General features: G+C 46.9%; 1 protein-coding gene across 4 annotated transcripts in view; it reads right to left on the reverse strand.

Moving 5' to 3' along the window:
• The window catches only part of Rassf4 (Ras association domain family member 4), a 35484-nt gene extending 25300 nt beyond the window's left edge, over positions 1–10184 (reverse strand). The window contains exons 1-3 of one of the 4 annotated variants that reach the window (XM_013362452.4): positions 10048–10171; positions 6744–6834; positions 387–477 (exon numbers count right to left, since the gene is read on the reverse strand). In XM_013362452.4, coding sequence (XP_013217906.1) covers positions 387–448 — 62 coding nt within the window. In that variant the 5' untranslated portion in view covers positions 449–477; positions 6744–6834; positions 10048–10171. Of the gene's footprint in view, positions 1–386; positions 478–6743; positions 6835–7811; positions 8006–9799; positions 9823–10047 lie in introns of those variants that run through there. The other 3 variants (XM_078042798.1, XM_005334412.5, XM_078042782.1) reach the window with 3 other exon arrangements.
• Positions 10185–10999: the final 815 nt, after the last annotated feature.

A 10999-nucleotide genomic window follows, 5' to 3' on the forward strand; every position in this document is an offset into this window, starting at 1 on the left:
ATCAATGAAATACTTTTTAACTAAGAACTCATTTTTTTTTTTTTACTAAAAACTCAAAACCAGTTTTGAGTTTTTTAACCATTCAACTTAGCGAGGGTGTTAGTATCCTTCTAGTTTGTAAATAAATTAAACGTAGTCCCTGTGGAACCCCAGTGGGTACCATTCTGCCTTCCTGGTTTTGTGAATTCTAGGAGGTTGGGCTCAAACCTCCACTCTGAAGGGTACACTGATCTCCAAAGAAACAGGCCTCAAAACACAGCACCCACCATTGTCCCTAGGGCACATATTCTATCTCTGAAAAAGTCCCCCATCCCTCCACATGGCTGCCATGCAGGGAGGTGCCAAAAGGAGATGCAAAATCTCCTTTACCGCACACCAAAGCTTACTTAAGGATAGACTTGCTGTCACTGATGGGCACGTGAGAGCTGGATGGACACTCTTCCTTCATCTTCTCTTGTCTGCAGACCTGGAAGTTACCTGGTGGAAAGATGAGGGAGGGTTCACAGACAAGTGAGCCAGGAAGAGTTCTACCTAGTATATTCTAGCACCTGGGGCCCCAGCACAGAGGCCTGTAACCTTGGCTTCAGACCTGTTCAAGTGTAGGGTGACTATAGTTGAAAGAATCAGGCCCAGAGGATGGAGTCCCCCCACTCTGAAAAACTCCATGATCTTTAGGAATTTGGAACAGTTTTCTCACCATTTCATGCCATGTGGCTCTCTTTCCTTGGTGGCAACACCCTGAATGATGGCGTCTGTCTTGGCTGCTCCCCAAGTCCTCAAAGCCACCCTGGATCTCTCTTCCCTTCCCACTAAGCTTGGAGAGTGCCCCCAGCACTGCCTTGGGAGTCAGTTCCCCTGGGCCTGTTCTCCAAGTCCAGGGTTACTCAGTACAGTGCTCACAGCATGCTGGACACTGTTGAGCATTTTCTAGGAATCACCTGGTCCTACAACAACATTATGAAGTAGGGATCACATATTCCCATTTTATAGATAAGAAAGCAGGGACAGAGGTGAAGCATGCTGCCTAAGATCACCTGGCAAACAAGAAGCAAAGTCACTATCTGAACACAAAGCACTTGGACCTCCGATTCTTGTCTCTTAACCTCTTCTCTATATTGCTTTTGGGCAGGGATTTAGCATTCGCCCACCACCATCAGCTTCCTTTTCTCCTTTGTGCAGTGGGCTCATATCTAGCCTTTAGGATGAGTAGCGGATTATCATGTGAAGCTATCTGTGTGCCTCTCCATACTATAAAAGGTTTAAAGGGCTTCTCAAGCCCAGCCTGATTACCCTTTCATGGAGGGTAAATCAGGAGAGTCTTCTCTATCTTGCTGGTATGTTGCCCAGATTTCTACTTCTCTATCTCCCCTTATAATAACACACACACCCCTTTTACATATACAGGATACATTCCAAAATCCCCAGGGGATTCCTGAAACCTGTGATAGTATTGAATACTGTAATCTAATCCCTTTTCCAGCTTGACTAAGCACTTAGTCAAGGCTGTGGCCTAACTTATATAGTTTTAGGTGTAATAAAGAAAAAAGGAAAAAAAAAAAGCCAGATGAATTTCTTCTCCCTTCTCCACAATTCATGAAGAGAAGATATATTCTTACTATAGATCCTTGCAACATTTTATACATTTTTTTTCCCTTATCAAGTCAAGAACTTTTTTCATTTAAAGAAAGTACTATAAAGATTCTCTTTAGCATACCTGAATTGCCATTATCACTACTCTTACATCTGGGAACCATGCAATAAAATAAAATAAAGGTCGCTTGAACACAATCACTGTGATTCCATGACAGCTGATCTGAAAACAGAGACAACTACTAAGTGACTAATGGTCAGGTAGTATACACAGTGTGGAGAGACTGGACAAAGGGATGGCTCATGTCTGTGTGGGAAGAAGTGGGATGATGAGATTTAATCATGCTACTCAGAATAGTGTTGCTTCCTTTTTGCATTTTTTTTTCCCACAGTATTTTCAACTAAGATTGACCCTGGGTAACAAAAATCACAGAAAACAAAACTACAGATGAGGATTACATTCTGGCTGAGGATCCTTTCTTATCAAGGCTTCCTACATGCTGGGGAATGAGCTAACGTTTTTCTCTCTTGGGCTGGGGATGTGGCTCAAGCCGTAGTGCGCTGGCCTGGCATGCATGCGGCCCGGGTTCGATCCTCAGCACCACATACAAACAAAGATGTTGTGTCCACCAAGAACTAAAAAATGAATATTAAAGAATTCTCTCTCTCTCTCTCTCTAAAAAAAAAAAAAAAAAAAAAAAAAAGTTTTTCTCTTTTCATACTTTCCCAGTTGCATTTAGGGGTTAAAGGGGTAGAGTGACACTGGAAGGTAACACAGCCAGGGTGCATTCTATGTCCTTCCACCACAGAGATCAGCTTATTCAAAAACCCCCAACATTTGTTGAGATGAATCCATCATAGCCTATCAAGCTGAGCTGTGTGTGTGCAAATGTTACTGGGAGCTCAAGGTCAGGCCCAACTTCTGTTATATTTATTAATGATTTCAGGGCCTGACACTGCAGAATATTCTGTCCCCTCTGACACTGATATTGACCGAAGCAAGTTCTCTTCCTCCTTGCTCTCACAAATATCATGAACCCATCCTCTGTGTTGGGAATGAATATTTGATTGCAGAAGCAGAGAAAATACAACTAGCATGGAGAAGGGAAATGATCTGAGGGAGGTGAGCTTGCCAATGACCTCAGCATCATCCAGTTAACACTCCCTTTGCCTTGCTCTAAAGTAAGGCAGACCCCCCACCTACACAAGGACACAGTGCTATGGCACCACTGAGACCTGGAGCTGGGGACACCCTGCTGCCTTCTTCTTGGTCAGGCAGCAGAGGTTTCAAAATAGGGTTTCAGTTCCTCAGCTCCTCAGCTCGCCTATGGAAAAAGTGATGTGCCAGCTGCATTTTGGGTAGTTCCTCAAACACTTGTGGGGCAGGAGCTGCCCTGAGTCTGGGCGTCTGGGTTGATACTTTCTGTGGGTACAAGGTCCAGCCATATTTTTCAGAAAGCTTATTGTAGGAAGGGCTGGATTCACAAAGAAACAACTGCAGGTGGGTTTTTCTCTTGTCTTCCTCTATATCCAGCCTCAATCCCACTTCCTATTCTGAGCCTCAGGTTTGCTGGGTTGATTGCAGCTCACAGTGGGTGCCAAGCTTTTTCCTCCTTTAGTACATTCACAGTTTCTAATCAGAACATAGCCTGCTGCTCCTCCAATATTCTGATGCTAGCTCTCTAAGAAACCCTTGCCCAAACAGCCCTCTGTCAGGATAGGTGCAGCACCTCTTTACCCAGGTACCACCTCTTGACTTCCCACCCTGCTGGGCCCTGAAGGGCCATGCCTCTTGTTCCAAAACTCACAGAAGCACAGGAGCATGGTGAGGTGGTAGCAAAGCTTTTCTACTTTACTACTGGTTTCCAGCCCCAAGCAGAGCCTGGCACATCAAGAGAGGCTGAATGGTTGTTGTTGAATGACTGAATTACTACAAGAAGATCCACAGACTCCCCATTAAGTCAGCTCCTCCAGAGTTGTGCATACATAGCAGGATAAAAAATATAACAGCATCTGGGGACTAAGGAGGTGACTTAGTTGAGAAACACAGAATCTATGAGAAATTGGGGACATATTACTCCTTCAAAGGTATAGATCATCTGGTTTGATAGGAACCCAGAAATCTGAATTGTTAGGATTATATTCCACTGTTTAAAGTCAAGTGATTATAGGTATTTACTGCTCTTGAAAGGACCATGTGATTGCTAACCTTCCCCAGACCCTGCAATTCAGTCGGGTCATGTGATGAACTCTGGCCCATGGGCTACAAACAGAAGTGTTATGGGAACTTCCAGGCCAATGCATTTAAGAACCAACACCTGTCTCCTAACGTGATTACTGAGAAAGCCACTTGTTCTAATTGGCACAGTTACTCAATAGTAAGCCCTTGTCCCTGAGTGACTCTGAATCACAGCCTTCTGCTGATCCACATCAGATATACAATGGGAAAGAGAAATAAATCTCTGGGATAGGCCACTGGTATTTCAGAGATTTGTTATTGCACCATAACCCACCCTAGCCTTACTAATGCAGTAAATTTAAAATGGTATATACATTTAACTGAATATTTTATATTTAAATATATTTCAAAAGGAATATAGTCAGACCTAACACACTTTTGAGACAGATGCATTTAGTGGGGCTCTAGTTTTTCATCTTCTAACTCATGACAAAACTCTACAATACTTTGATTTTCCCACAGCATTTTGTTGTATGTAGTAGAAACATCCAAAAGTAAAATTTTCCTATAAGTCAGATGGTGGTTTCTTATTAATAGAAGTTATTTCCTAAAAAGCTTTGGGCTGGGAGCTGCTAAGACCTATATGCATGCTTTTTCCTTCAGAGACTTAATTTTCCCATCTGTACCATAAAGAATATTGACCTCCAATATGTTTGACATATTCTTAATTGTAGATTTTTTTGTTCAAATGAAAAATTTATGCAAATCATACTAAAAGGAGCTGCTTTGGTTGACAGTAAGGTGTGTGTCACGTAGCCCCATCCACTAGAGCACCAAGATTTCCTTTTTGGATAGCACTGGCCTCCCTGGCTAGCATTTAGGAGTACTTTGCCTCTGAGGGCCTGTTTATGTAAGGACATGGCCAGTGTGCTCAGTCTCTAGCTGAGGTGGTGTGACATCCACTGCACAGAGAAAGAATCAGGAGGAAAGTTAAAGAGGGCCCTAGACTGCAGATAGCAAAGTGAGGGGAGAAAGGGGAAGATGGGCTTATAGGATAAACAGGCAAGCTTGGCAGGGATGGAGGATGGGACACCATCCCATGGGAGGGCAGAGAGGATAGTGAGCAAGGCTGGGAGGTGTGACGGGGCCCGCTTTAGTAACAGGGCTCTTTCTGTTTGCTGGACTGGGCCATGCACCTTATGGGACAGGAATTCTAGTCTCACAGAAAATGAGTCTCTCTTTTAAGAGAACCATACATGCATTTGTATCCTCTGACTTTAATCAGTTGCATGGCCTTTACTTGAGTCACTTGGTCTCTCTGGCTCTCACATGCCTCCATCCGAAGCATGCAACACAAACCTGTCTCCCTGAGCTCCTGAGTCTCTCTCTCTGGAATGGCTGGCAGAATTCTGCTCAAATGAAAACACTGTGTCTGCTGCTATACCAGATCGAGGGTGGAGCTGATTTTCATTCATTCTCTCACTCTGGGTCTCGGTGAGTTTCAAACAGTATCTAAGACACAGTCAAGAAATGTCAAGAAATGACATTGAATGAGAACTGTGGGAAAGAAGGTAACACCCAGCAGGAGAAGAAAGGGGATGTATCTCCATTTGGAACATTTTCCTTAGACTGCCTTCCATGCATTGAATCTCCTTGTGCCCTGGGCAAGGCCTCTGAATATCTCTGAAAAACTGTTTTTTCAATCTCTATAACAGCACAATCTTGAAAAGGCAGAAGCCCAATGAAAGCACAAGTCGATTCAAGAAAGGATGCTTAGGTGCAAGCAGAAGCCTGAGCCCAGAAAGGATGAGGCTAAGGCTGGCCTGCCACCCAGGCACAGTCTGCAAAACACAGAGTGACAGATGCAGCTGGACAGGCCTAGTTGGCCTGCCTGAGGGCGCCTCCCCTCCCCCCAGCAGCCTTCTTTGTCCTGGCTTGCTCCCTGGCCCCAGGCCCCAGGGCACACAACTCAGGCCTCCAAGCTTGCTTCCCAGGCTCCTCAGAGGAGAAGCCCCCAGGGGCACGGGTGTGCCAGCCAGGCTACCTGTCCTCAGTGAACAAGCAGTGAGTTGTTTTCACTTTCCACTTCAGCGGCTGCTCTGCCAGCCGTGCAGAGACAGCCTGCTATGGAGGGACAAAGGCCAGGGAGGCCTTTACAACTACCCAGCCTGGGCCCTCTTTTCTTTTTTTGCAGTCTTGGGGCTAGTTATTACAGAAGAAGGTGACTCTGTGATTCTTCAGGGAAACACTGGGGCCCAGTTTCTACAGGTCAATTGTAAAAGGAGAAAAAGGAGCCAAATGAAGTAGGATTTTCAGGAAACTAAACTGTGTGCCCTTGAAAGCCTCTTACAGTAAGATGATGTACTGTCTTCTTTGCATAGGTGTTGGGGTCCTCTCTTGGCAATATGGATAATACATCCAAATTAAAAGACTCAAAGCTAGCACCAGTGAAATCTAAGTGGATTACCTCTTGATTACCTCTTGGTTACCTTTGTTCTAACATTTTATGACATCACAGCTCTTAGTTTCTCACTTGAGCATGATTGAAATCAAACAGGTAATAAAGAAAGTGACCTGGGAAGCACAGGAAAGGAGGCCAGATGGAGGGGCACAACTGGGTGCAGGCTGTTCTACCCTGCATTCCTGGGAAGCCTGAGTCCTCTGCTCCTCTGCAGCCCTGGCCACAACTTCCAAACATCATCCAGGGCAGCAGGGAGGCTCTGAAAACAATGAATCTTTAAAAGGGTCCTCCCTGCACCTGTTAGCCAGCAAATGGCGGGAGGTTGGCCACGGGAAGAAGCCAGCTGCCTCTAAGGGGGTCTGGCTGGACAGCAGGCTGCCCCTTAGCAACAGGATTTTGCTAAAAAAGCCAGCTGTTCAAGTGTGCAAAACAGTGTTTTGCAGCTGCTGTTCTCTCCTGCTGTTCACTTTCAATGTCCCCCCTCCCTCCCTCTCCACCCCTACCATCACCCACCTCTGGTTCAGCCTCCTGACCCAGCTCCAGTTGCGCCAGCTGGGAAGCACTAGAGGATGCAGCACAGGGGTCCGATTGAAGTGACAGAAGCCTGGGAAGTGCAGGAGAGGCAGATGCAGCCATTGCTCCCTCCACTCCCTGCCTAACTCTGGGCTGATCAAACCAGCTCTTTTCTATTGGATCCCTAACCCTCCACAGTCCTGGGCTTCCCCTGAAGGATTTCTCTGAGCCCATTCAGATTCCTGGACCTCCCCTTTCTCTGAAAAGCCAGATTTTTGTCCCCCATGCATGCAGCAGACTGGCCATCCTCCTAATGCTTCCTGATGGCCCTCCCCCAGACTCCCAGGGCTGGGTTCTGTTTTCTGCCCTTGTTTGCAAGTCACAGCAACCTGGAATAAGAAAGCCATTTCCAATCTTACTGTCCCTTCTTAATACTTAATACCCAAACTCCCTGGCTCTGTGTCCCCCACCACAAATAAGGCTTTCTTATTCCAGGTTTTCTTTCCAACAAATCCTCCTGTCTGTAGAACAGGGGATTTGTTGGAAAGAAAGATCCTCCCAAGACATAGCTTTTGGGTTAACCAGGTGCTTAGTATGGTAGCTAGACAACATCCCAACTGTCTGGGGCCAGGGGTGCAGAGCAGAAGGGCAGACCCTCTAAGCTCTTGCCACCAAGTGCTTGCAGCCTGGCTGCCCTGGGCAATCTCCATAGCTGTCCTATGCGTGCTACCTCTGCCCCAGGCTGTGAACCACAGGAAGCTGCTGGGAATGGTTCCCTGGGAGGCACAGTGGATCTCAGAATTTTTTGGCTCATGGAGTCCTTATGAGTCTCTTGAAAACTTACCACACTCTCCTTAAAAAACTGAACGTATGTATGTGTGCACACATATACACTAAACTTGCATACTATTGAAAAAGGGTCAGGGAGACTGCTTTCATGTATCCCTAGAATCCCTAGATCCCAGGCTGAGAATCTGTACTGAAATGTGTCAGAGCAAGAAAAAGAGGAGGCAGAGGAGCATCAGAGAGATGCGTATGTTTTGCAGTGGCATCGACTTGGTATATGACCTCAGTAGGCAGTGCATCTCTGGGCCTGGATCCTAGTGGTAGCTGGACTAGAACATCTTCAGGACTCTTCCCAGCAGTGCATTCCTGGGCTCTGTGACATCCCATCTGTGTTCTCCAAGGCCAGGCAAATCAAGGAGAGGGAGTTTAAGAGATTTCCATCAGTTGTACATGCTGGGGAAGGAGGCTGGACACAGAAAAGGAGACCTAGGAAACTCGAAGTTCCCCTTTAGCAGAAATGAGAAAACTACAGAAATTTTGGGAAGTGCACCCACTTCCTACTTGATGTTAATTTACTTTAAAACAATTTCAAAATATTTTCTTCAGTGTACTCTGTGAGAAGATAACCTCTCAACCTTTGTAATACGCTGAGCTCAAAGCTCTGTTCTGTGTTTCTCTGGCTGTATGACCCCTGGCAAGTTCCCTTCCCCCTCTGAACCTCTCTGGTTTCTCATTTATCAAATAATTATAATTCTAGATGAATTTTATGAAGGCAAATGAGACCTTTCAGATGGGCATAGTATGGACTCATCTATAATAAATAGAAGCTCCCATTAACATCACTGTTGACATTGGGAGTCAGGAGTTCTAGGGGCTCCAGAGAAACAATAAGGATCTGGAAATGAGAATGTGAAATTCAAAGAGGATGAGTTATCTTCCTGCAAAAGTGACTATGAGTGAGGAAATAGGCTGAGTTTACTCCTGAAACCAGAATCAGATCCCCAGGGCTGCATTAATAGAATGACACACACCCAAGTTCTGTTCATGCTTTTTATCTGCCATGATCCAGGTGGCCCTGACCCAAGGTGATACTGAACCTTAATTCTGTTCTCTACCTCCAGGTACCCCACCACTAGAGGCTCCTGGGGTTCAGATGGACACTTTAATCTGTACATCAACCTTGCTTTCAATGACAAGTCTGGAAACACCACACTACACACAGAATTATGACTAGAACTAATAAAGACAAACTGATCATACACTGACAAAGTGGTGAAATGCACCCCATTACAACTTCTAGCCAGCAACTTTTTCACCTATTTGCAATGCATTTCATCTTCTCTTCTCTCCCTCTCTCCTCTGCATACTCCTTTCTTTTCCCTAGAACCTCCAGTCCCAGTGACAGTAGCCTAGGAACCACACAAAGGATCAGGAGGACTGCAGACTTGCATTTACCTGTTGGTTACAGTATTCACTTTCAGTTTTCGTTTTTTTGTTTTTATCATTTCTGACAACAGATTTTGATTGACACAGCTAAGTATAGTGAAGACAGTGAGGGTCCCTTCTGCCACTGTGGTGGCAAACTTTGGAGTCTAACCTGTTTGGGTTTGAATTCCAGAATCCCAGGCCTTACTTGCTGCATGACCTCATTTAATTTCCATGTGAAATGGGGTTTCTAAATCTCTGCTTACTGAGTTTTAATAAAGTGCTGGCTGGCCTGGCACTGGCCTGGTATGAGAGGAGGCCTCCCTTGTCAGGGTTATACCAGACTCATGATAACATTAAGGCATCCTTCAGCAATGTAAGTACAGAGCACAGGAAGAGCAGGGAAGCAGGTTGTATAAGCTTCAAAGCCAGAGGGTGGGGTGAGGGAGGCCTGAAGGCATAGCCAGCCCTGGGTTTAAATTCCTGCTCTACCACTGGCTCTTCTGAGTAAGGGTAGACACTTCTGTAATTCTTTAAGCCCCAGTTTTTCATCTGAAAATTGGGATAATGAAAGTGTCAATCTCACAGTGCGGCAGAGTGTGTGGTATATTGTATTGAAACCCTTAGCACAGAGTCTAGTAGAAGGCGAACCCTCCACAAATAGCGATTGTGAGACAAGCCCCTCTCTCTGCCTATATTTTGGTCTCGGTTTTCCATCTGTGAAATCAGAGAGTTGTGCAAAAGTGCTCTGAAGCTCTCTTCCCAACTCTAGGATCTATTCTTCTAGGAGACCGGCTAAGGTGAGGGTTGAGGTGGGCACAGGTGAAGCCCGAGACCACACTCACCTGTCATGGTAATATCTTAGCTCCTAAAGGGACTTCCTCGTGAAGGAGGTGCCAGGCACAGTGCCCATTGAAAGCTTTGGGCCCAAAGCCCGCAATGCGCCAGGCTGGCAGTGGGAGGAGACTCCGCGCGCAGCGGTCAAAGGGCATAAGTGCCCAGGCTCCAGCGCATCTGCCGGGTGACAGCCCAGGGCTCGGGGGTGTGGTGCTCCATGGACGCCCACTAACACTCCTGCCCGGGCATCACTCACCGTCCAGTCATCGCTCCATCCATAAGCCACTGCCAGAGCCGTGTCCCAGCCTCCAACCAGAGCTGCGCCCGCATGGGAGCTGAGCCCGCAGCGCCTGCGGTCCCCCGGCTCTGCAGCGCTGGGACCCGGCCCGCCCCTCGCCCCGCCCTTACCCCTATCCAGCCAATGGCACCTCCCCATCCTTCCCTCCCCTCCCGTCCTGGACTAGCCCCTTACCTCTCACTGGCCGATGGGACTGTGCTTGTGCACCGCCCAGCTCCGCCCTGGGCACCCCCGGAGACCCGGCGCCGGGCGGTGCCGGAGGGTGAATGGAGAAGGTTTGGGACGTCTGAGTACTGATTGCCGGGTGTCCTCGGACTACCGGTTGGCGCGCCGCGAGACCCGAATCTGTGGTCCCCGAGGGCGTTCCAGGATGCGCGAAGAAAAGCAGCTCGACCTGGCCCCCAAGAACCGGGTCTGCTGACCGCGTCTAGGGACCCTTGCATAATGTGGACCCTTGGATGATGTGGACCCTTTGGTTTACAACAAAGGCCGCCGCGCAGGCGCCGCTATTACTTTTGCTTCTTGGGATAATGTGGGGCGGGGAGTGGAGGGGGGACTTATCAATAAACACTCGAGCCTTTGTTATTTATTGTGCAAGGGGCACCTGTGTGGCAGTCTGGCTATTTGCTTGGTATGGCCTGTTCAATAACTTTTGTATCATGTAATAACTCTCATTCTATGAAAAGAAGAAAGGAAAGGAAAAGAAAGGAAAAAGTTAATCTTTAGGGGCATTGAAGCAGAAAGGACAGAAAAACCACAGGCCATTCAGGGAAAGTGGAAGAATTCACAGTTTCTGTGGTGAGGGTTGGCAGGATTGGGAGCGGATCTTATGGTAACATTTAGCAGTTTCTGTTTTATCTCATCATTCCAAGTCCTGACCTCCGAACTTTTGGGCCTCAGCCTCAACATA

The sequence above is a fragment of the Ictidomys tridecemlineatus genome, chromosome 1 (genome assembly GCF_052094955.1).
Source record: "Ictidomys tridecemlineatus isolate mIctTri1 chromosome 1, mIctTri1.hap1, whole genome shotgun sequence".
Taxonomy (NCBI): Eukaryota; Metazoa; Chordata; class Mammalia; order Rodentia; family Sciuridae; genus Ictidomys; species Ictidomys tridecemlineatus.